At 37.3% G+C, this 22,710-nt stretch overlaps 4 protein-coding genes and 1 long non-coding RNA gene across 5 annotated transcripts; 4 read left to right on the top strand and 1 right to left on the bottom strand.

The window, feature by feature from the left end:
- Positions 1–875: 875 nt before the first annotated feature.
- LOC122980201 lies at positions 876–1,665 on the bottom strand. The gene is made up of 2 exons (XR_006403008.1): positions 1,580–1,665; positions 876–1,466 (listed from the first exon to the last, which is right to left on the bottom strand). It is a non-coding gene; the product is annotated as an uncharacterized LOC122980201 (long non-coding RNA).
- On the top strand, positions 1,455–3,799 carry uraha (urate (5-hydroxyiso-) hydrolase a). The gene is made up of 5 exons (XM_044347926.1): positions 1,455–1,539; positions 1,626–1,684; positions 2,770–2,909; positions 3,017–3,152; positions 3,437–3,799. The coding sequence occupies exons 2-5, from the start codon at positions 1,631–1,633 to the stop codon at positions 3,524–3,526; spliced, it is 420 nt and encodes a 139-aa protein (XP_044203861.1). The 5' UTR covers positions 1,455–1,539; positions 1,626–1,630; the 3' UTR covers positions 3,527–3,799.
- Positions 3,800–6,327: 2,528 nt separating this feature from the next.
- On the top strand, positions 6,328–11,880 carry pdcd5 (programmed cell death 5). Its single transcript, XM_044347939.1, has 6 exons — positions 6,328–6,548; positions 9,465–9,505; positions 10,075–10,136; positions 10,551–10,642; positions 10,730–10,801; positions 10,890–11,880. The coding sequence occupies exons 1-6, from the start codon at positions 6,483–6,485 to the stop codon at positions 10,935–10,937; spliced, it is 381 nt and encodes a 126-aa protein (XP_044203874.1). The 5' UTR covers positions 6,328–6,482; the 3' UTR covers positions 10,938–11,880.
- Positions 11,881–12,883: 1,003 nt separating this feature from the next.
- mvda (mevalonate (diphospho) decarboxylase a) lies at positions 12,884–17,477 on the top strand. The gene is made up of 10 exons (XM_044347885.1): positions 12,884–13,116; positions 13,345–13,415; positions 14,339–14,453; positions 14,568–14,714; positions 14,978–15,177; positions 15,421–15,495; positions 15,643–15,861; positions 16,434–16,549; positions 16,731–16,839; positions 17,325–17,477. The coding sequence occupies exons 1-10, from the start codon at positions 13,041–13,043 to the stop codon at positions 17,403–17,405; spliced, it is 1,209 nt and encodes a 402-aa protein (XP_044203820.1). The 5' UTR covers positions 12,884–13,040; the 3' UTR covers positions 17,406–17,477.
- Positions 17,478–18,684: 1,207 nt separating this feature from the next.
- On the top strand, positions 18,685–21,889 carry LOC122980158 (cytochrome b-245 light chain). The gene is made up of 6 exons (XM_044347914.1): positions 18,685–18,924; positions 19,282–19,351; positions 20,113–20,187; positions 20,280–20,363; positions 20,515–20,596; positions 21,056–21,889. The coding sequence occupies exons 1-6, from the start codon at positions 18,867–18,869 to the stop codon at positions 21,248–21,250; spliced, it is 564 nt and encodes a 187-aa protein (XP_044203849.1). The 5' UTR covers positions 18,685–18,866; the 3' UTR covers positions 21,251–21,889.
- The last annotated feature ends 821 nt before the right edge of the window (positions 21,890–22,710 follow it).

Raw genomic sequence — 22,710 nt, 5'->3', positions numbered from 1 at the left:
AGGAAATGTTTCAAAACCTGATCAATTCAAGTATGCAAATAATATGAAGTCTATGTCTTATATGATAACTGAGTCCATACCTTAGGCCATAATGGTAAATATCATCTTGCTTGCTCCCTGAACCATAAAAACCTTTTCTTCAGTGCATGGATGTGATTGTGCACAGCAACATTCACACTGTGTTTGTTGCTTTGAGGGCCGCTGTGTGCCTAGTTAAGGATGATGCCACCAACAGAAGCAGTTTCCACCAGGTCAAAGAAAAAAAGAAAACTAGTCTGCCCTTCTCCTCAACAGCACATGGTTTCCTGCTGACTCACTATACTGAAAAAAGGCCAATTCTACCTGCAGCCTTCCTATCACCAGCTGTTTCACTGGAAAACCACCTTGAAAAAGACAAATGAGTGAGGAAGAGACAGATTGACAGAGTTAATAACTGAGATGCTGAGGCCATACAGGGAGAAAATGGTCTATAACAATCAGCTGGTCCTATGTATAGCTCATGTATACAATATTTCTGGTGTAGCATAAACTGTGAGATGCGATTTTGGGCAGAGTTTAAGGTGTTTATGGGTGATTATTGAGTCAAAAGAGAAAAATTAGCATGATATAAAGTTAACTGGAAAGACATTTGATAATAATAGAAACTATGTCAAATCACATCAGGAAATGTAGTTTGGAATAATTCATGTTAATTTTTGAAACCAATTATTTAGCGACATGTCATTTACTTTTATTGACAGTTGTATCTAAGGCAAAAAACTATAAAATACTACTACAGTCTCGTTTTAGCACTTCGGCCTAAATTTACTATTTTACTCTTATCAATAACAACAGGAATGACTGATTAAGACACAAGGAGAAAAACAATCTAAAAATGGGAGATTCAAGGTGCTTTATAAGGACATTCTCATTTTATAAAGCATGATCAGAAATAAAGAGTAGACAAACACCCCTGCCAGATCATTTTCTGTCATGATAAAAGTTTTTTTTTTAATATAATTTTGTATTATAATATAATCAGCAATGTGCATTAGACTACTTAAAGCACACTGTAGTCTTTGGATCAAAAGCCAGCATGATCACCATGATTGAACTTATTTACAAAGTCATGCTTGTTGTCAAGGTTGTAGCCCAGAAGATCCTCCATATTTAAAAATATTATATTCAACCCTTAGAAGTTTGAATTTTATTAGAATCAGAGACTGTGGGGAAAATGTATCACAGGTAATAAGCACATGAGCACATGTTTGTGGAATTCAAGCAGGAAGTTGTACAGGAAGATCATTAACCCAGCAGTCAAATATAGGAATATCAGAAAATAAAAAATACTTTTTAAAAAATCCATTAATCGTACTCATCTGCATGTGCCTCAGCCTCAGTGTAGTCCACTTTGATCATCCATTTCCACTAAGTTCAAAGTGCTGAAAGCAAAGTGTGACAAAAGACGCTCTTGCACAACTGGTCTTCTGTTGACAAAAAGATAAGCACATGTGTACTGAGTGTCACACTGAAGAGGACAGGGGGTAGAACTGCATGACGGTAATGTGACAAAAACCTGTTAAATAAACCTTGAAATTACATTTTTCAGTCAGGACTGCTGACCCACTTTGGATTTTATTCAACAGCACACATGAGTGCATACAGGCTGCAGCAACTCAAAGGTCATATTTTGCCTGAAAATAAGGTAAGAAAAAGATTTAACAGGATAACTGTACAGTGATACAGCATTATATATTCAGTATGTTGTATTGCACCATATACTGTATTTTGTAGCATCTACGTGAACTCTGTGGCTAAGGAGATATTTTGGACACATAAATGTAAAATCTTATATCCAGGGGTTCTACTTACTGCCATTTTACAGTCTGATGTTGTGACCCAGCATTAACCACCACCTTGTACTGTAGCAACTAGAGGTTATTCATGTATCCTTAGGATTTATACATAATAAATCTCAACATGCATGCTTAATTTGCTACTTTTATTTCAACTTTTCAAATTTCAATAGGTGATGGACAAAATAACTACAATTGTTTGCAAACAGTATTATTGTCTATGATTTTTTGAAGCAGGATTTTCACTTTGCACGCCTAAATAACTTCCACACGTTGTTTCAAATTATTACACCATGTAACAAATTCTTACTTGTTTTTTGTTCCTGCATAGTAAGTGTTATTTCCTAATTGCTTCTGCATAAAAAGTACAGAAAATGGCTACTATTCCCTTCAAACTTTGCTTTTGTGATCAGGACAGTGATATTTTGAAATGTATCTATTTCCAATGTGAAAATTTGCACATTTTCATTCAAATAAAGTCAGAAAAAACAACGTATGAATCACTGGATACAATGATGGGGGACTATATTTGGAGGCTGATTCATGATAGTGATTTACATTTTGTAAATCTTTTCTAAATCACATCGAAAATGTGCAGATTCACCTGTTTTCCCATTGGAAATAGATACATTTCAAAATATCATTGTCCAGGTCACAAAAACAAAGTTTGAAGGGAGTAAGCCTTTACTGTACTTTTTAGGTATAGGCAATTAGGAAATAACTTACTAACCAGGAACAAAAATCATGTTACATATTTTTCTCAGATTTGAAGGTTTCCTCTATAAATGATGAAGGAAGCTGAAAGCACAGTATTCAAATTAAAACATGCATAATAAAAAAAAGTCGATGTGCAATTTTTAATACTGTAGTATAATATGACGTCTAAGCTTCAGATTTAAGCTGATCCATAAAGTCTTGCATCCTTGTCTTGTAGATCACAGCAATGGCAGGCTCACCTAGTCCTCTGACCACCCATGTGCTGAATACTGCGATGGGCGTCCCTGGGTCGAACATGGCCCTCAATCTCTACCGCCAGGACTCCTCAACTGAGGCCTGGAGTTTGATTACCGCTGGGTAAAAACCTGAAATACAGTCATATGAAGAATAGCAAGTGACCATAAATCTCAAACATTACTACTGCAAAATTTTCGTTAATCTTCGACCATATTTTGTGTCAACAGGACCACTAATGATGATGGCCGCTGCCCAGGACTCATCACACAACAAATGTTTACACCTGGTGTGTATAAAATGTATTTTGAGACTGGTCAGTACTGGGCCAGTATGGGGGAGAAAAGCTTTTACCCATATGTTGAGGTGAGAAATGGTTCATCATATATATTTTATACTTAATATCCTCAGCTGCCATCGTTTTACCAGATTCTTCAGTCTGCCTTTGTTGTGTTCTCATACTTCTAAACTAGGCCCAAACGTACTTTTGTGTTATTATTTTGTAACTGAATCAGTGGCTTCATATTTAGCCTTATTTAACCTATATGACTATGATGCTGCTGATAATCTATATCAGTTTAACATGTAATTGCTGATCTCTTTCATGTTATTCATGTTTTTTTTTTGTTTGTTTGTTTGTTTTGTTGCAGATTGTCTTCACTATAAATGATCCTGGCCAAAAGTACCATATCCCTCTGCTCCTGAGTCGTTTCTCTTACAGTACATACAGAGGAAGCTAGAGATCATGCTTGGTGAGCATCCTGAGGCCACCTCCCTCTGTCAGTGGTCATTAATAGGTCACTTCCACAGGAACATTCATCTCAGCACCTGTTGAACTGTCACACCTACTGACAGCACATAATACTCCATTTGAATAAATTCATAACCAACATCATCTTTGAAGTTAAACAAACCATATTACTTATTTTACACTTATGCTATCATGTTTAACATCTATTGTGAACAGTTTAAGTGTAATATCTAATTAAATATGTTGCATGTTCACTGTCAAATGTCTTTTTCCTTTTGTAAACTGTCTGAATCCACCCACTAATAATTTTTTTACCCTGCTAGTTCTTGTACAGTAGCATTTTGCCCCAGAAAGTGATTATTACAAAGATGTTTCTAATCAATGCTTCTCACATATTTCCAGTGGTGGAATACAACTAGGCTAATTACATTTACTCAAGTACTGTAATTGTACAATTTTGAGACTCTTGGACTTTGAGTGTTTCCATTTTATGCTTACCCCACGAGACTTCAGAGGGAAATATTGCACTTTTTACTCCACTGCATTTATTTTACAACTTTTAGATCAATATATTATAGGCCATGTGAAAAAAAACATATGATCAGTTAATAAAATATGCATATTAGACTAACCCAACAATATAAACATCTAGCATTGACAAGAGTAATGATGTACTACTTACATCAGTATTAACATTTCAATAATATACATATATGATAAATTTAACACTAAATGGGGTCATTTTGCATAATGAGTACTTTTACTTTTACTTTAAGGAGGTAGTGTTTTCCTGCAATACGAATACAATTTAGTAAGATTTTGATTGCAGGGCTTCAGAATCTGTTCATTAACTGAGTATGGCTAATGGAGTTTGCTCACACAAATGCAACATAGAAGAATAAAAATAGAATATGAGTAAGGTATAATAATAATGAAATAAACAAAGCAGTACTAAAATGAAATAAAATGTTTAAATTTAAAACCTATTTACAGAATAGAATAATAACAGTTTTTAAATGGGATATAAAATGAATTAAAGCTGCAAGCAGCGATGATCGGGCCCTCACACCCTTGCGCACGTCAGGGCATGGCGCAGTTGAAGGGCTTCTATGCTATATAGCTATGGACCCAGTTTGCATCACTGACTGAATATTGTCATGTAGACGTGTTAAGGCTTAGACTGTTATCAAACATGTGAAGTTTCAGGCAGATCTAACCATGTACACTAAAGTTATAGCAATTTCCTTTGTCATGGCAAAACATCAAAACTCAACGCCACGCCACGGCCACACGCTTCAACCATAACTAAATCTTTTGATAACTTTTGATCAGAAACTAGTCTACATGACACTCCATGATTTTGAAGTTGTTATGATGAATTCTGTAGGAGGAGTTAAAATACAGGGTGTGCGAAATTGCCAAAATTGCCCACTAAATTCAAAATGGCCGACTTCCTGTTGGGTTTCAGCTATGGGTCCAAGAGATTTTTTTGTGTGTCCTGGCATGATACATGTGTGTACCGATTTTCATACATGTACACACATGCTCTTAACAAGCATATGAAATTTGGAAAATATCAGACCATGTGGAGTCAAGTTATAGGGCTTTGAAATTTCATGGCGAGACATTGAAATTCACTGCGTCGTCATGGCAACACCTTTCAACAAAAAGTCACCAACTTCAGACTATACAAACTCCAAGGTCTTGAGACTATTCTGAGTAAATTTGAGGTGGGTCCAATCACTGTGCTACCCACAGGGCGTCTAAGTGTAAAACATGTTACTTCATGTTGCCAGTAAGTGGCGCTATGACTCAGATTCAATATTTACACATTGATGTGGCGGGACTCTTTTCAAGCACAGAAGGTTTGGGTCTCTTAGGATCATGTATGCTGGAGTTATGGCCGTTTCAATTTTCATGGCGAAGGATTGAAATTCACCGCCCGGTCACGCCCCCTTGGCAATGTCGAAAACTCACTGTTTTGATAACTTCTCATTTCCAAGGTCTGTAGATGATACTGACTGAATTTGAAGTTGCTGAGGTCAAATTTCTAGGAGGAGTTCGTTAAAGTATGCAGGCTGGAAATGGCAAAATCTGAGTCAAAATGGCAACTTTAATTCAAAATGGCTTCCTGTTGGACTTATGGTATGTGTGTAAGAGACTTTTTGGTGCGTCTGGTCATGATACATAAGTATACCGAATTTCATTTTTCTATGACAATCTGTATCGAGGGGCTCAATTTTCTTAGTTTTCTAGGGGGCGCTGTTGAGCCATTTTGCCCCGCCTTTTTGCGAGACCCATAAAATATCAAATTTTTCACCACTTCTGATGTATGTGCAAAGTTTAACAACTTTTCGTGCACGTTTAGGCCCTCAAAAATGCATTTTTTCGGAATAATAATAATAATAATAATAATAATAATAATAATAATAATAATAATAATAGAGAAAAATAATTCCTTCAGATCCAATAGGGCCTTCGCACCGTTCGGTGCTCGGGCCCTAAATATTGACGGTACAAAGGAAATATAGATTGTGCTATGGACAAAGAAATGAAGTGTATGAAATATATGAAGTAGACAAGTGCAAAAATGAAATGTGACGTGCAACAAGTAATTAGATTGTGTCATGGTGCAACATTTACACTTGCAATGGAGTATTTTTTCATTGTGGTATTGTTATTTTTACTTAAGTAAAAGGTCTCAGTACGTCCACACTTCTGGGCTCTTCAGTTCTTTTTGCTTTAGTATCATATGATCCTGACTCTGTGCTCGATAGCTTTAGCCTGTGTTGGATCGGTCATCGATGTTGATTACTCTCCCCTGAGCTAGGTAGGGCACATACAGTGAATGGTGGGGCCTGACATCTGATGCGAGTTTAGTGTGCGCAAAATAACGCTATCTCATCCAGTTTCAGTCTTTTAGGTCTACATTATTGTAATAAACCATGGCAGACGACGAATTAGAGGCTATTAGGCGGCAAAGGATGGCGGAGCTACAGGCAAAGCACGGGGTAAGGACAAAACATGAGCAGAGAAGCGTGTTTGCGCTCACCTTATAAGGAGACGCTGTTATAAGGAGACGCCGCTAGCTAGTGTAGCTAAACCAACCACCATGACTCAAACTAATTTAACTGTCACCCAGAGGATATACATAGCTCACATATGAGAGTCACGCTCGATGTATATCAACTGTAACAAGCTAACTCAGCAGTTAGAGAAATAACAGGAGAAACCAACATTAGCTTAGTGTCGACAGGACAGCGCACACCCCTCTGACGTTAGCGGAGCGAAACTGAACCAACATTTTATTTAAAATCCAAGAAAAATTAGCCTATTTTAGGGTATATTTGGCAAAAAGCACAAATAGATAGTGAAACGGTGGGCTTAGTTTGGGTATTTTCTGCTTTGTTCTGTTCCCTGTTGAACTTAAGGGTTTATTTACTGAATAATAAACTGAAAAATTAACAAATAGAAAAAGGTAACTGCTTTGTTGTATGTCAGTAATAAATATATATTAATACTGAATCATAACTATGCTTATGGTGGCAGCCTTAAAGGATGGGTTCCCAATATTTCAATTCTGTCTTAAAACAACAATCAAGTGTCCAAATGAACATTGAATCATTTCTTTTGTTCATACTGGCCATTAGAAGATCCCTTCATAATACATTTACAATGTATGTGATGTGGGCCAAAATCCACAGTCCTCCTTCTGTGCGAAAATGCATTTAAAAGTTTATCTGAAGATGATATGAAGCTTCAGCCGTTCAAATGAGTAAAATCAAATAGACATCTTTCAACATTACAGTCTTTTTAGTGCCAAAGTCCCTCTTTTTGTTGTTATACTTCCACCACAGCTCAGCAGGGAAACACTGTCCGAGGAAACACAGAGAGGGAATTTTGCTAAAAAGACTATGAATGTGGCAGATGTCCGCTTGATACGACTAACTCAGGCTGCTGAAGCCTCATATAAACTTGGCAAAAACCTTTAAATGCGTTTTTGCATTAACTGACTGTGTGGATAACTAGATTTTGGCCCCCATCATTTACATTGAAAGTGCATTTGAAGGGGATCTTTTAACAGCCAGTATGAACAGGAGGAATGATTACAGCAAGGAAAATCTCTTTCAGTGTTTATGTGGACACCTGACTGTTGTTTTAAGACATTCATGAAAATTGTGAACCTGTCCTTTAATTAATAAAATATTAAGACCTTGCTTTTTTGAAACACATTTCAATCAGTGCTCTTAGGTTTCAACTAACTGAACACACACTATGTTGGTGTGTTACTGGGCTTAAACTATGGGGAGTTGAGCAGAGATCCACACACCAAGTAACTTCTGTTTAAAGGGCTTTTATTTTTTCCTGTGATGTTTCGAGCACATGGCTCTTCCTCAGACTTCTGATAAATACAGAGTTGCCATCTTAATACCCATAGTTCATACTACAAACACACGTGAGATAATATACCGGTTCCAGATTGCCATCAATAAAACTGTAGCAAACCTTACATTTCATATTTTACATATACAGTACAATATGCACAGATTTTTATAAATAGGCTACATATATACAAAAGGTGCATGAAGAAAAATATACAGCTCATGTACTTCCAGTAGTTTTTACTCCAACAAAGGACTCAGGCTAAAAAGCCGTCATACATACTACCTATTAGAGGCGCTTATGTCTATTTATGAAAGTATCTATTATTTTGACATAGGGAAAATGTAACACCATTTGCAAAAAAAGGAACACTGACATGACTCAACATACAGAAAGGCATTATTACTGTAAGAGACATGACACATAGGGTATGCATTTACAAAAATGGTCTAATGTCAAAGTCCTCATTAAGACCTTTTGGGGCCAAAGTGTCCAGTGTATGTACTCAGAACAGTTCACATTTTAGGAGCATAGAATTAGTATCTTCCCCTCTGCATGGGTGTTTTAAAGTTTCAATCCTCATGTATCTGAAACTAGAGATGTTATGTTTCGCCTTGGAAAAATGTACAGCTACAGGACTAGATGTTACATTATTTCTGATTGTACTGTGGTGTTCAGCAATTCGAGTTTTTAGAGGTCTGGTGGTCTTACCAGTGTATGCCAGTCCACATGGGTATTTAAGCATGTATATGACATTAGCAGTAGAACATGAAATAACACCTTCAATGTTGTATTTCCTTTCTGTGTGAGGGTAGTTTAACGAGTCAGTTTTTTTTATGTGAAATGGTATTGTTGGCAATGACCACATGGGTTATTTCCAGAGGGGACTGAGCTAAGGAAATGTGAGGATGATGGAGGGGGAAGGTCTGCCCTCACCACCATGTTACATAGATTAGGGGGTCTCTTATAGACCACACAAGGGGGTTTGGAAAAACAGTTCTTAAAGGGAAATTTCGCCATGTATTACGCAAATGTCCAATCAGTGTTGATGGTAAATGTAGTCAACTGAAACAATAAGTTCCTTAGTGCGTGCAATATTGACCAAGAAAGATACGTTTTCCTGCTCTGCACTGACAACTTTATCTTCCAACTGTAATTACATATCTTGGTACACATCATTACAACAGTTTTATAATTAAATTGAAGAGATACTTTTCAGAAATGTCTGTTCATGTTATGAGCACAATATGTTAAAGAACTAATATATATTGTTTCCAAATATTGTCCTCAAGTATCAGTCTCCAAAATCCAGATTTGTTTGGGCTTTAGTGCTCTCTACCTTTCCTCACCTTTCAGTGCTTGAACCAAACTAGACATTTCTACTAAATTTAAATTCAAAATATGATGCAAAATTGTGCACATTCCTATGAAAAACAGCACACTATGTGAGTTTGGTTTGGTTTGTGGATTACTGTCTGATATATCTATAAAATACAACATATTAGATTAATGTGATGGCGCTGTATTCTTTTATATTCTTTTAGGATTCCTCAAATAATCAGCAAGGAGAAGAGGCCAAACAAAGGTAAGATGTACTGCATAAATCATTTACATACATACATTTGGAGCAAAGATTCTTATGGAAAAATGCTGTGTGATCAGTCGAATTGTTTTCTTACTTTTCTTTTTTTTTTGTGACCTTAACTCACATCATTTAAATTAAAATACACATGTTCTAAATTATCGGCAAAATATTGTGAGATGACTACTGTTACACAGAGCCATTTGGAAATAAAGTAATGGACATTATGATATTATACCCAGGGCTTCCGCTAGTGTATTGCAAGCCCAGCAGCCCGCCAGGCTTAAGTTGAATAGCTCAGTGCATAGGTTGTGTATGTAGTGAGTGTGTGGTTGAGAGAGAGAGAGAGACTGTGAGTATGAAGTTAGCAGTAACGTTATAGCTGTGAGCGTGGCAGTGCAGTGTGTGTACAGTTTAGACTATTTGTAAATAAATGCTCCTCCAGACCCAAGCCAAGTTCCCTTGTCTTGCTTGCCACCCAGCTGAAGTGCTCCTCTGAGTTTTGCTTGGCACCCCCACCCCCCCAAGTAGCGCTGGTGTGCTAATATTGTTGTGGTACTTTTTATTCACAGAGAAACAGATATGAGAAACTCCATATTGGCTCAAGTTCTAGACCAATCTGCCCGTGCCAGATGTAAGTGTATTCTCAAAGTTATTATTTAGCTGATTTTTCCCTTTAAAAAATAATATTAATAGATATAATAATACAAAAAGCTGTGCAAAAATGAAATCACATGCCAGATGATGTTAACTAATTGCCTAACAGACATTGTAAAAGCTTTTTTAAGGAGTATAAATGCAGAAAGCCAGATCAGTACTGGTGAGTCTGTGTTATGAATAATGTAGTAAAGATTCATAACAAAATTTGTAACTTACCAGTGGTTCCAGTTACACTAATGACAGTATCATACATGATTTATTAATGGCTCCTTTTGAGAAAATTGTTATTTAAACTATATTGTGTGATGGATGGGTGGTAATGCAGTATATATCTATTAATGGTGGTCATGTGTAAACACACAGTGGTAAAACAATTTTCTCTTTACAGTGAGCAATCTTGCTTTGGTTAAGCCGGAGAAAGCCAATGCAGTTGAGAACTATCTCATTCAAATGGCTCGTTTTGGAAAGTTAGGAGGAAAGGTAAGAGAATGACCTCTGATGCTTAAAATATGTTGTTGATTTTCTTTCACATACCAGCAGCGCAACAAATGTTTTCTCTCTTTTCAGATTTCAGAGTCAGGCTTGATTGAGATCCTAGAAAAAGTTAGTCAGCAAACAGAGAAAAAGACAACTGTCAAAGTAAGTTCCACTGAAATATCACCTTTTCTTTATTCATCATCAACCACTTGTCTGTCTTACGTTTCTTTTAATGCTGTATACTTTTCAGTTCAACAGACGGAGGGTGATGGACTCAGATGATGAGGACGATTACTAACTTTGAACTGGAGCCCTGGAATGAGCCAAGAAATCGGGAGGGGATATGCTTGACTGGGACTCTTAATAGCATCCTTGACCAGCGTGTTACTGTTAGTTGAAACCTGGGATGCCACACTACCCTCTGTGTGTCTCTGGAAACTACATGCCAAGAGAGAGGAACAAGGACATGGAGTTGATATGATGGCATAAGGGATGGGAGGGGGTAGAATACACGCAGTGTTTAATTAGATGATCATTTGCAACCTTTTTTCAAGCAAGTTGCTACAAAGTTGCACTGCTTGTGTTTTACCCCTGACAGCCCGTGGCACTGTTTGACTCCTCTGGTCCTTTTCAGTAGTTACTCTTTTTTTTTCTTTATTTTTCACATTGGTTGACTTCTGTTCTTCAAACACAAGAAACTAGACAAAATGCAAAACCTAAGTGCTGCTGATGCATTTTTATCTAGACTGCTCTGTGAATATTATACATTGTTCTTCATTCAGGGCCAGCATCCCACCAACCTTGGATGTTGCACTTTGATATTTTCTTTTTGCTGACATGTATCTTAAAGGTTTACATAAAAATAAATTTAAAAAAAAAAGGCTAGTGTATAAAAATTCTTGTGTACCATTTTTACAGTTCAGTTATAAGAATTAGTGTTTAACCCTCTTGAAAAGTTTCCCATTTTGGATCTTCACAGAAATGATGTTCCAAGCCACAGATGTATCACGGTTGTAACAGTGGTCAAAGTAAAAACAGAAAAACTTTGCAGCATCTTAAACATATGATTCTCACCACCTTACAAAAAGATGACTGTATCTGTATGTTGTTTTTTTTTTTTGGTTGTTTTTTTTTTTAACAATATCTACAATTTCAAGTTCTGGATTTCATTTCAGAAACAAGAATTAACGCATTGCCAAATGTGTCCAGCTTCTTTTCAAATAAAAGGCATAAAGGAGAAACATGATTTTATTTTTTATCTAAATGCTCTGTATTATTTGTTGACATGCAAATAACTTCTTCTCAGTTCAAGTCTGGTTTACCAAAGGAAATGCTTTTTAAACTGATATATTACCCCTTTGGCATTGATTTTTATACAATACAACAATACATCACAATAGTTAAGTGACATTTTTATTCAATTTTCCATTTTAAATTTGATCATTTCTTTATTCATTTTTGTTCCCATTGCCAAGTAGAGAAGAGATATCCAGTTCTGTAAGAGAAGGAGTTTCTAGATGGCTTAATAGTTGTGGCACCAGTGGTGGAAGTTTTTACATCCTTTATTGAGGTAAAAGTAACAATATCACTGTATAAAAATGCTCCATGATGAGTAAAAGTCATGCATTTAAAAATGTAAATAAAAGTTAAAAAAAACAAGCATTATCTGCAACATATACAGAAAGTGCCAATAGTAGTGGAGTTAATTGTAAATATACTGTTTGGTCCCTTAATGTATAGCAATGTATATTTCATGAGGTTGTGTGTAACTTAGTGTACTTACCAAATACATATGGTAGATTAAAACGTACTGTTTGCCTCCAAAATATAGCGAGGTTAAAGTATTAAAGAGTATAAAATTGAAATACTCAAGTACAATTACCTCAGAATTGTACTGAACTACAGTATATGAGTACTGTCCAATATTATAGTCCAATGAATTTTATATTTAAATGTTTACATCTAACTAACTGCAACTTTCGTTATTATTTATAGTCATTTAGATATATTTTTCTCACAATCATCATCATCATTTCTTTAGGCTGTTATATGGACTTTACAGTCCATATAAATAAAGAATAAAAAAAAGTCAATCTTGCTGTGGATGGGTTGCTACAATGGGCTGGCCCATTTTCGCACGACCGTGGTCAGATGATCTCTCATTGGCTGTGCCGTCTGTTTAATTAAAACGACTCGGCTCTGATTGGTTGCGGGGGTAGCCACATGTTCAACGCCAGCCAATCGGGAGAGACCTCGAAGAGACGCTACAAACGCCGTAGCAAGGTTGAGTTATGTTAGCTACACGCTGAAACTGCTAAAGACGAGAAGACCCCTGCTCTGCACATTTCAGTGTTTTCAGTCACTAGTTGATCAATATAAACATCGGTTTATTTACTCAGTTATGCCTGAGAGCAGTATGGAGAAGACAAACATAGTTACATGCACTGCTCCGGTAAATATAGCCGTCATCAAGTACTGTGAGTATCACCTCGATTTATTTTTAATCCAGTGTAATGTTAGTAGCTTTGGATAGCTTTAGGACGTAAAGTGAACTTGTCTATTGTATAATAACTTGTATGTCATGTGTCACTGAATACTGGTCAGTAACAGGCTGGATTCAGTGTCCAGCATTTTTATTTTGTTTCATTGTGACAGCGTGATAATATCGAAGTTGTGCATTGTGTGTCAAACGTGTTGTTTTTCAGGGGGGAAGAGAAATGAAGAATTAATCCTCCCCATTAACTCATCTTTGAGCGTCACGTTGCATCAAGATCAGGTAAACATATTCATGAGAACAGTGATTTTTGTGTATAGGCAGTTAGCTTCCTCAATGTCTTGTAGGATTTTCCAAAGTTTTACTGTTTGTGTCCAGAATAGCTACAGTAAACAAAACTGTAAATGAGGCTAATTTGGTCACAATACCATGTTTGTGTTTACTGGTAGTTTCAGTTAGGATGGTCAGTCTTGAAATACTTACATTCACTTGTGCTATTTCATACATTGTGAACCCAGTCTGCCAAAACTTGTGAATACTTGGTGGCTACTGCGAAAGGCTATTGAAAAATATCCTGGAAATATAGCAAGATGATACAAATCCATGACTAGGATTGTGGAAAATGATGGCATTGCCTTTAAATTGAGTCTGGATTGAAATGTACAGTTACAGAATGTTGAGTGAAAAATATAAGGTTTAAAGTATTTATTTTTTTACTATCGTTCTATTATTTTCTCAATAAATCATTTGGTCAGTAAAGTGTCAGAAAAAGTAAAAACCTGTCCATTATAACTTCTCAGAGATCAAGTTGACATGTTCAAACTGCCTGTTTTGTCCAACCAAGAATCCAAAAACAGATCAGAGTTTAGTTCATATCATAGAAAACAAAGACGACAAGCAAATATGTACATTTGAGAGGTTAGAATCAGTAAATAGTTGGTGTTTTTGTTTTTAAAATTACTTAAACGGTTAATCGATAATCATAATAGTTGCCATAATCTAGCTACAGTGTGGTGGGGCCCTGGTAGTCTACTGGTTATGGCAGTTCAATTCTGGCTGTGGACCTTTGTTGCATGTCATATCCTTCTCTGTTTCCTGTCTCTCTGCACTTTCCACTATCAAATAAAGGCAAAATTGCCCCAAAATACTGGGGTGTATAAAAGTATATGTGTGTGTGTGTGTCTCATCTCCCTTCTCTTGTTTAGCTGAAAACAACAACAACAGTGGCAACCAGCAGATCATTTCAGGAAGATCGAATATGGCTCAATGGCAAAGAGGAGGATATCAGCCAGCCCAGACTGCAGTCCTGCCTGAGAGAGAGTAAGTCTTTTCTGTTTAATTTTTCCTCACAACAAGCACAGAGAGAACAAAAAGCATGAGAGTTAAAGGGAGGGCAGGACACGACATTGTCATTGTTCTGTGTTCTGTATCTAGTTCGACGACTTGCAAGGAAGAGACGAAATGATGTGGACCCCGGTTTGGATTTGACTGGTTTGTCTCACAAAGTCCACATCTGCTCCGTTAACAATTTCCCCACTGCTGCTGGACTGGCCTCCTCTGCTGCTGGATTTGCTTGTCTAGGTGAGATTGTGTGTGTACATTAGTAAAAGTTTCCCTGCTCAACAGCTGCTTTAAAAAATGTTACGTTGCCCGATGTATAACTTGAGTATACAAGCTAACACTGAGTTAAGATTCATCTTAATAAATATAATACTAAATATTTTCATCATGAAACTATGGTGGGGCTTTTCTGACCGTAGAATGAAGCCTAAAGACATTTGACACATCTGCATTTCATCCTTGTCTTCTCTGCTCTTCCCCCCTCTTTTGTCACTGTATTGCAGTTTACACACTGGCTCGGGTGTTTGGTGTAGAAGGGGAATTGTCTGGGATTGCCCGGCAAGGCTCGGGCAGCGCATGTCGGAGTATGTATGGAGGATTTGTTCAGTGGATCATGGGACACCAAGACAATGGCAAGGACAGTCTTGCCCAGCAGGTGGAGCCAGAAACTCATTGGCCAGAGCTCAGAATACTTGTTCTTGTGGTAGGTCTGTGTATGTTTCCGTGTATGTGATTGAGTGACTGAGAGTGACAAAATGAGAATGAAAGCATGATGTGAGTCAATACTGTATTGGCACATCTGCGCTTGCTTGTGAAAGTCACTTACTTCTATAAATGACCATTTCTTGTGTAACGCACAGAGCAAGTGTCTTGACTAGTGCACAAAATGCCAATTGAAAATAAACAAGTTATATCAAGTGTAATTGCATGCATTTCTTCATCACAGGCCAGTGCTGAGCGGAAGCATGTAGGCAGCACCTCTGGGATGCAAACCAGTGTACAAACAAGCTGTCTCTTAAAGGTACTTTGCTCAGCCTCAAACATGCATCAATCAGTGTACTAACATTATTATCAATACTGTTAAATTGGAGATTATGTTTGTTTAAACCTCACCCATTGTCACTCACCTGAAAGTCTATATAAATCCATCTTTTCTGTGTGCGGGTAGCACCGGGCTGAGTCTGTCGTCCCAGGCCGGATGGTTGAAATGATTGAAGCGGTGCGCAGAAAAGACTTCACTGCATTTGCTGAACTAACCATGAAGGACAGTAACCAGTTCCATGCCACCTGCCTTGACACATACCCTCCTATCTTCTACCTCAACAGTGTGTCTCACCAGGTCATCAACTTGGTTCATCGGTACAACCGGCACTATGGGGAGACAAGGGTGAGCGACTCTGCGGTTATGTTTCTGAAAGAGAGAGCAGAAAATAAGAACGTAGTAGTCCTCTTGGTATACTGTTTTAACCCAGTGTTTTCGTCATTACATCTGGGCAGCTGTGTGTTTACTAATTTTTCAAATACTTACTTTATTAATGTGCAACAATAACCCAACTTCAATAGTAATAGGAAGATCAAACAGTAAACATGATGGATTAAGATAATTCTCTGCAAAATTAAAATTTGTGGAAACATGGCTGCTTTAAAAGGTAGAAAAGCGTTCCGAAAATCATGAAATGTCTTGGAAAATAGCTGGAATTTACATTACTTTTTACACACTTCTTACAGTGTACTGTATATTTACTGCATCTGTAGCTGTTGTCTGCTTACTTTTGTATCCCTCTTATTGAGTGTGTGTTCTTCTTTCTTTGTCAGAGGTTTGTCTCAGTTCATGCCGCTGAATTTCCAAGATGGTATAATGAAGATGTGAAACTTGTGGGGGGGGTTTCAAACTCAATGGGGAACAGAACAGCTCTTGCTCTTTATATGATTGCTCCAGTTTCCCCTGTTTCCCTTTAGGTGGCCTACACCTTTGATGCAGGACCCAATGCTGTGATCTTCACTCTACAGCAGCATGTTCCTGAGTTTGTCCAGGCGGTTCGACATTTCTTTCCCCCAGAGACCAACGGAGGACAGTGAGTTGACAGTTATCAGCTTTCTTAGCTTTAGTGCAAATTTCTCTGTAAAATTCTGCTTCCATACAAATTAAGTTGTCTATCTGAAATATAATTTAGATACATAAACACAGAATGTTTGTATACAAAGGTGTGTTTGCCTTACGGCCCTTTGAGGTGTTATTCTCTTCCTTATCTGCAGGTTTCTTAATGGTCTTCCAGTTAACCATGCTGCTCTTTCTGAGGAACTGAAGCAGGCTATTGGTTTAGAGCCCATGCCAAAAGGAATACGCTACGTTATTAGTACCAAGGTAGACACACACACACACAGATCACACGGATGTATTTACACTGTGGGCGAGTTCTTTTAACAATTTATTTAAAACATTGACTAAAAATCAGTGTTTTCTATTTTTAATTTATATATCTTGGTGTGTCTAGAAAGATATGACTCAGCAATTTTCACAGAAAGAGTCCAAGACCAGTTTGGAGTTATGTCTCCATTTCCACTGTTTTACACAACATTAAGTTGCATTACTTCAGCTGAATATTGTAGCACTTAGTGTGAATTAAAGTAGTTCCTCTGCTTTGCTGATGTATATAATAGAGAGCTGATCCAGTCTTTGACCAATGGATGTTTTATTAATCAGCACTGTTTTGTTTTTTTAGGGTTATATCTCGTTAGAACAAGCTTTTGATTCAGATGGATTTTTAGATGTTAACACACAGACACACTTACAGGGTCTATTCTTTGGTTGTACTTTCTTACCTGATCCTTTCTTGTTTTGTGTTTAAGGCTGGACCAGGCCCTTGTGTTGTGGACGATCACACGCAGCATCTGCTTGGATCTGATGGGTTGCCTAAGAATACAGCTTGATGCCACACAGCTCTAAATGGACAAAGGAGCAATAATGAATCTAATTCAGCACCAATAAAAATCTGTTTTATACATATGTATCAAGGTTTCTATAAATCACAACAACAACAGGCACCTCTTTTACAGTTGTGGATTGAGGTTGTTAATATGTCTCCCTTCAATTATCAAATGTCTCTGAGTCATTTATATGACACTCTCTTCCTGTATGCTCTTGAATAGCTCTTTGTATTTCTTAGTATCTACTGGTAGATACAGGTCAAGAGGAATTTGACTAATGGATTCAGTCATAAACATGAGCATGGGCTGGACTCTGAGGTGCTAAATATAGGATACCAACTCTGCCAACGTGCCCTTCAGCAAGGCACTGAACCATTAAAAACTGTTCACAACTGCAACTTTGTGCTCTCTGACCTATCTGAGCAAAAGCCTATGCTTGAATTTATGTATGTATCCATGTGTTTAAGGGGGGTATTTTAATGTATCAGTCACATTGGTAATTAGTTTTCATTTTCATCTCATTAAAACATGATTTCAGACAAAGAGTACAGACTTAAAGTTTTATTCTGTAAAATTAAATAAAATATATTTTAGTCACTACACCTGTTGTTGCATCTTGTTTCATGGTGAGTCATTGTGTTTATAGTGAGGGCGATAAACAGTGTGTACTGCAGAGCAAGAGGCCCTGGAAACTGAAAGGTGAACGTATGGTCATAAAAGTCTGGGTGATAAATTGTATTTTACCATTTCTACTGTAAAATTCTTTTCCTTTTCCTGGACAGGTGCACAGAAAAAGGTAAATGAAATATAAAACCTATGTTCTACTCAATGCAGAGCTTAAAGTTTTTGGGCACCATGTCTGATTTAGCAGCAGTTTAGAGCAGTTTTAAATTCATATGATACTTAATTCAAAACATTGTATGTATTTCCTCCTGTAAAACTTATCAGGCTCACAAATCTTTTCTTACTTTAATCCCTGCCATTGTACTTAACATTAAAAACTCAAATGCTCTGTATGACATACAGTATAAAGCCTATAGTAAGCAGGTTCTCGGCTAAAAAGAAGTGCTCTCTCGTGTAAACCAGTCAAACTAGACCACTGTGGAAAAACTGGACGTCTGAACTTTGTGTATAAACTTCATATTTTAAAAAGACCTGAAGACTGACAACAACTAGCAAGATGTAGATGTGACATTTACTGCCTGCTTGGTTACTATTTCACCTGTTAGTTGGAGTTGATGCGGAGTTGCTTGGCCCCTCCTCTCTCGATATGCTCCTGCACCGTCGGGAAATGACGACTGAAATGGGGAGAGGCCAAGGTCGGTCCGGCCTCCTCATTCTTCATATTTACACCTCTCTCTCACATTTCACAAATTCATTTTCTTCCTTGTACGCACAATCAAAGCAGCCAGTCGCTGTGTGAAAAGTATCCGCCGTCTGCAGAGGGGCTTTTAGGTGAATACAATGGGGAAAATAGAGTGGGCGATGTGGGCCAATGAGCAGGCTCTGGCTTCGGGACTCAGTGAGTATACAAACCTTGTCTAAAGATTTTTTTAAAAGGTATATTCTTTGTTTCACTGGAATTAAAGTGTGCGTATTCTATAATTTTGTAATGAAATGATATTTTTATTTTTTATATTTATATTCTTAAAGCTGTATTCACCTGATTGTTCATAAAGTAAAACTATTTATTGATTTTATTACAGTAATATTAAATCATTTTAATCAAGTGTAGCCAAATCTGATAATCTAATAAGAAAATTAAACTGAATTTAAGAGTCAAGTAAAAGTAAAGTTTAACACTTAGGGCGTGTCTATTCTGCAGAGTTAAAAAGAATGTGTGTGATGTTTATTTTATCCTCCTGCTTCCTTCTTTCAGTTCTCCTCACTGGAGGCATTGTGGGGGTGGCTGGACAGTTCAGAGGATGGCAGTTTGCTGCTTATGCAGTGTATCCTTTAAGATTTGCATAAACCAGAACGATGGTGTTTAATCTAAAGAAGTAACATTCAGGTTGTCCATTTGTGAAAATGTTCAATATCCGGTTTCCAGAGTCCCTCCTCAAAGATCTGCTATTATAGATGTAGAATTTCTGCAATAATTTTGAAGTCTGTGCAAAAGCTTTCTACTGTTATGACAGACTTAAATGCAATAGGATGTTGTGAAATAATTCATAAAAACTAAAGTATTAAAGTATAGATGTGGATAACTAAAAATGCATTGTTGGTTAGGTTGAGCCACTATTTGTTTTTGTGCTACAGCGGCAAGGTACATGTACATTTATTGTATTTCAGACAATAGTTGCTGTGTATATGTGAGGTTGATCTACAGAAGTTGAAATACTTTCTACAAACACAGGGAGGCTGAGCACAGTTGTGTGGGAAGTTAACACTCAAACTTGGCCTTATATCCCACCATATGAAGGCTTGGGCCAAAATATAACAAGTCTCAAATGTGTCTGCTTCCATTTAGAGTCATGATATTTTTACTATTGTGAAAATATAACATAGGTACAAGTAGTTTTTACCTGACTTTCTTACCACATTCTGCATGTATTCTCCTCCATCTCAGAATCAGTCCACCCACCCATACCTGTGTACCCCGCTCAGAGTCACTTATATTTATTTGAAGTTGCTTTGATTTCCTATCAGTTATTATGTGATCAGGAAAAACCTGTAAGAAACTATGAAACAGCCTTGACAGAATACTTAGTGCTGCCGGGGTGTTTGTGTGTTTACTTGAATACCCTAGAAGCAAGAGGGCCAAAGGCACAAGTGTGGAGAGAACGTAAGTGATGTTATTTAAGCATAATTTATATATTTAACCTCCGTGAAGACAGTGATGCTTATTGGTCACTGCTGTCTCTTGTTTTCCCTCAGGGGCCAGTACTGCTTCACTGTGTGTGTGAAATCCTTTGGACCATTGACAAGGAACTACTATGTCAGAGCATTTTTACATGCCGCGTAAGTTCATTATTCATTAGCCACTTTCCTTTGCTAGACAGCATTCCTCACCTTCACAAACAGACACTCCAACAAAAGACTAATTGCATATCATTATGATCTTAAATTCTCCACCACCCTTATTCTCTGTCTTTGTCTCTTTCTTTCTCAGACTCTGTGTTCCTGGAGGATTTATGCTTGCTACTGTCCTTGGGTGTGTCTGCCTCGGTATCGCCAGCCTCATCTACCTTGCAGTAAGTTGGTACCTTTTACCACTCTAGTTAAGTAGGTTAAATATTGCTCACTTTGATAAGGTTGTTTGCTGAAGCAGGAAGTGGACAGTTGATGGAAACAAGGAAATGGTAACAAGGAAGACATTTCATTACTGGTACCACTGTTGAGACATGGCTCTGTTGTTTTGAAATCTGACCAGTCAGGGGTGGGACTGAATTCTTCAACAGTCTTTGCTGTGGTAATTAAAGTTATAAAGCTTTCCTGGCTACACAATTATTATGAGTGTACAAGATAAAGGCCACTTAATTGTGCTGATAGTCAGTTACTCATCATCCAAGCAACAATAAGTTTCAATCAAGATTAAATTGATTTTACACTTGGGATAATCTAAAAAACTTCCGGAGGTGACAGGTCACCCACATTAGTGGATCAATCATTCATTACTGACTTGTATTTGCTTTAATCATCTTGTTTTCTAGGCAGCCATTCGAGGTGAACATTGGGAGCCAATTCTTCCACGAAAGGAGATCAGGAAGCCGCAAGTTGGGGAGAGCATCAAGAATCCTCCTCAGAATCCTCCACCAAGACCTCCTCCAGAGACGCGCAGGAAACGAGTGGATGACCTGGAGGGAGCAGCCTACGACAATCCCATGACTGTTACTGACGAGTCGTAACCTGTCCAGTGCCCCATCTTCATTTCCTCTACCAGAACCCATCAGAACCAGTCATAATGAGAAGTCACCAGATTCTGTGATTCTGGTCAAATGAAGTTTAGTCAAGCTAGTGACTGTTGGGTCCGCACCTTCATACCTCAACCTGCAGAGGAGTGTACTGATAACAGAGGAAAAAATGTTTCTTAGGAGGATGGATAAAGTGAATGTCATATTTTATTTGTGAAAAAAAGGAAGCCGAAGGAAATAAATGTAAATGTTAAGGCTGCTAAATGGCAGCCACATACAAATATTGTTCAGTTAAAAGATTGTAGGTGATGTTGGTGTGTTTACCAGTACCTGTTTTCTGCTCCAACCGCAATATATATTATGAGCTGTACTGCCATACATAGATCAAACAAAATATTGAATTCTGTATGTATTTACACTGTCTTATTATACCCTGTGTATTCACATTATGAAGGTATTTTTCTTTGAGTCAATTAATGACATTACTGTTGGTCTAGACAGTACTGTTTATTAGGATTAAATTGACATGTTGTCTTTTGGCTGTATCATGCTAATGTTAGCCATTTATTAAATTTTTAGGGGTTTTTTCTGTAATGTTTATGTCTTGTAAATAAATACTTTTCCTACTCTGAATGTTGTGGGTTTGCACATTAATACCACTTCACTGTCATTGTCTTATTTTAGAGGGTTCCTTTGGAAAATTATTTTAAGTGAGGACATTTGCAACTTCCCTCTTTCCACCTTTCGCAAGCAACCTGAATTTCAATACATCAGAATTTCCCTTTCTTATCTTGAGGGTTTGTCACATTGCCATCCATTGTTGGCTTGTGATGGAAAAAATGTAAGATTGATGGTTCAACTGGTGGTTGTCAGACACGTTCTAAGCATTGGTGTCATTTCTTTTCTCACTTCTTAAGGTTTTCTTTTTTTTTTTCTTTGGTCACAGCTGACCTGCTAAGCAGCTGGATTCTGTGGAAACCACTGAGGTATAATCGTACTTCCTCATTTTAGTTTGTGGGGCCAAAATATTTGAGACACGCCACCAATGAACAGTACTTATGGGTTTTACATTATTATTACCATTATATATTAATGCCTCTTATGAATACTTATAAGTTAAATAATCAACACTATAAGATGCTGTTTTAAAACTGAGTGTATTTTCCAGCTCATAGTGCTAAACTCAAAACAATAACATTTGTTCAAAACTTGCTCATCTTGTTCAGGCAGTTTTACTTACTTAAGGTTAATGCTGCCTCCCCCTGCTGCACAAGAGAACTACAAACAGACTGAGTTGATTTGGGGAGCTATGTATCAGATTTTATTTTTAGGCAAAGTGAGGGAAACAAGTTAATCTATATAGCACAATTCATGCACTGAAGCTGCCTCCAAGTATTTACGTTTTAACTTACAAGAAATGAAAAACAACACAAGTACAAATCTCCATGAGGTAA

The sequence above is a fragment of the Thunnus albacares genome, chromosome 1 (genome assembly GCF_914725855.1).
Source record: "Thunnus albacares chromosome 1, fThuAlb1.1, whole genome shotgun sequence".
NCBI classification, from domain to species: Eukaryota; Metazoa; Chordata; class Actinopteri; order Scombriformes; family Scombridae; genus Thunnus; species Thunnus albacares.
This window is presented reverse-complemented; position numbering and strand designations above follow the sequence as displayed.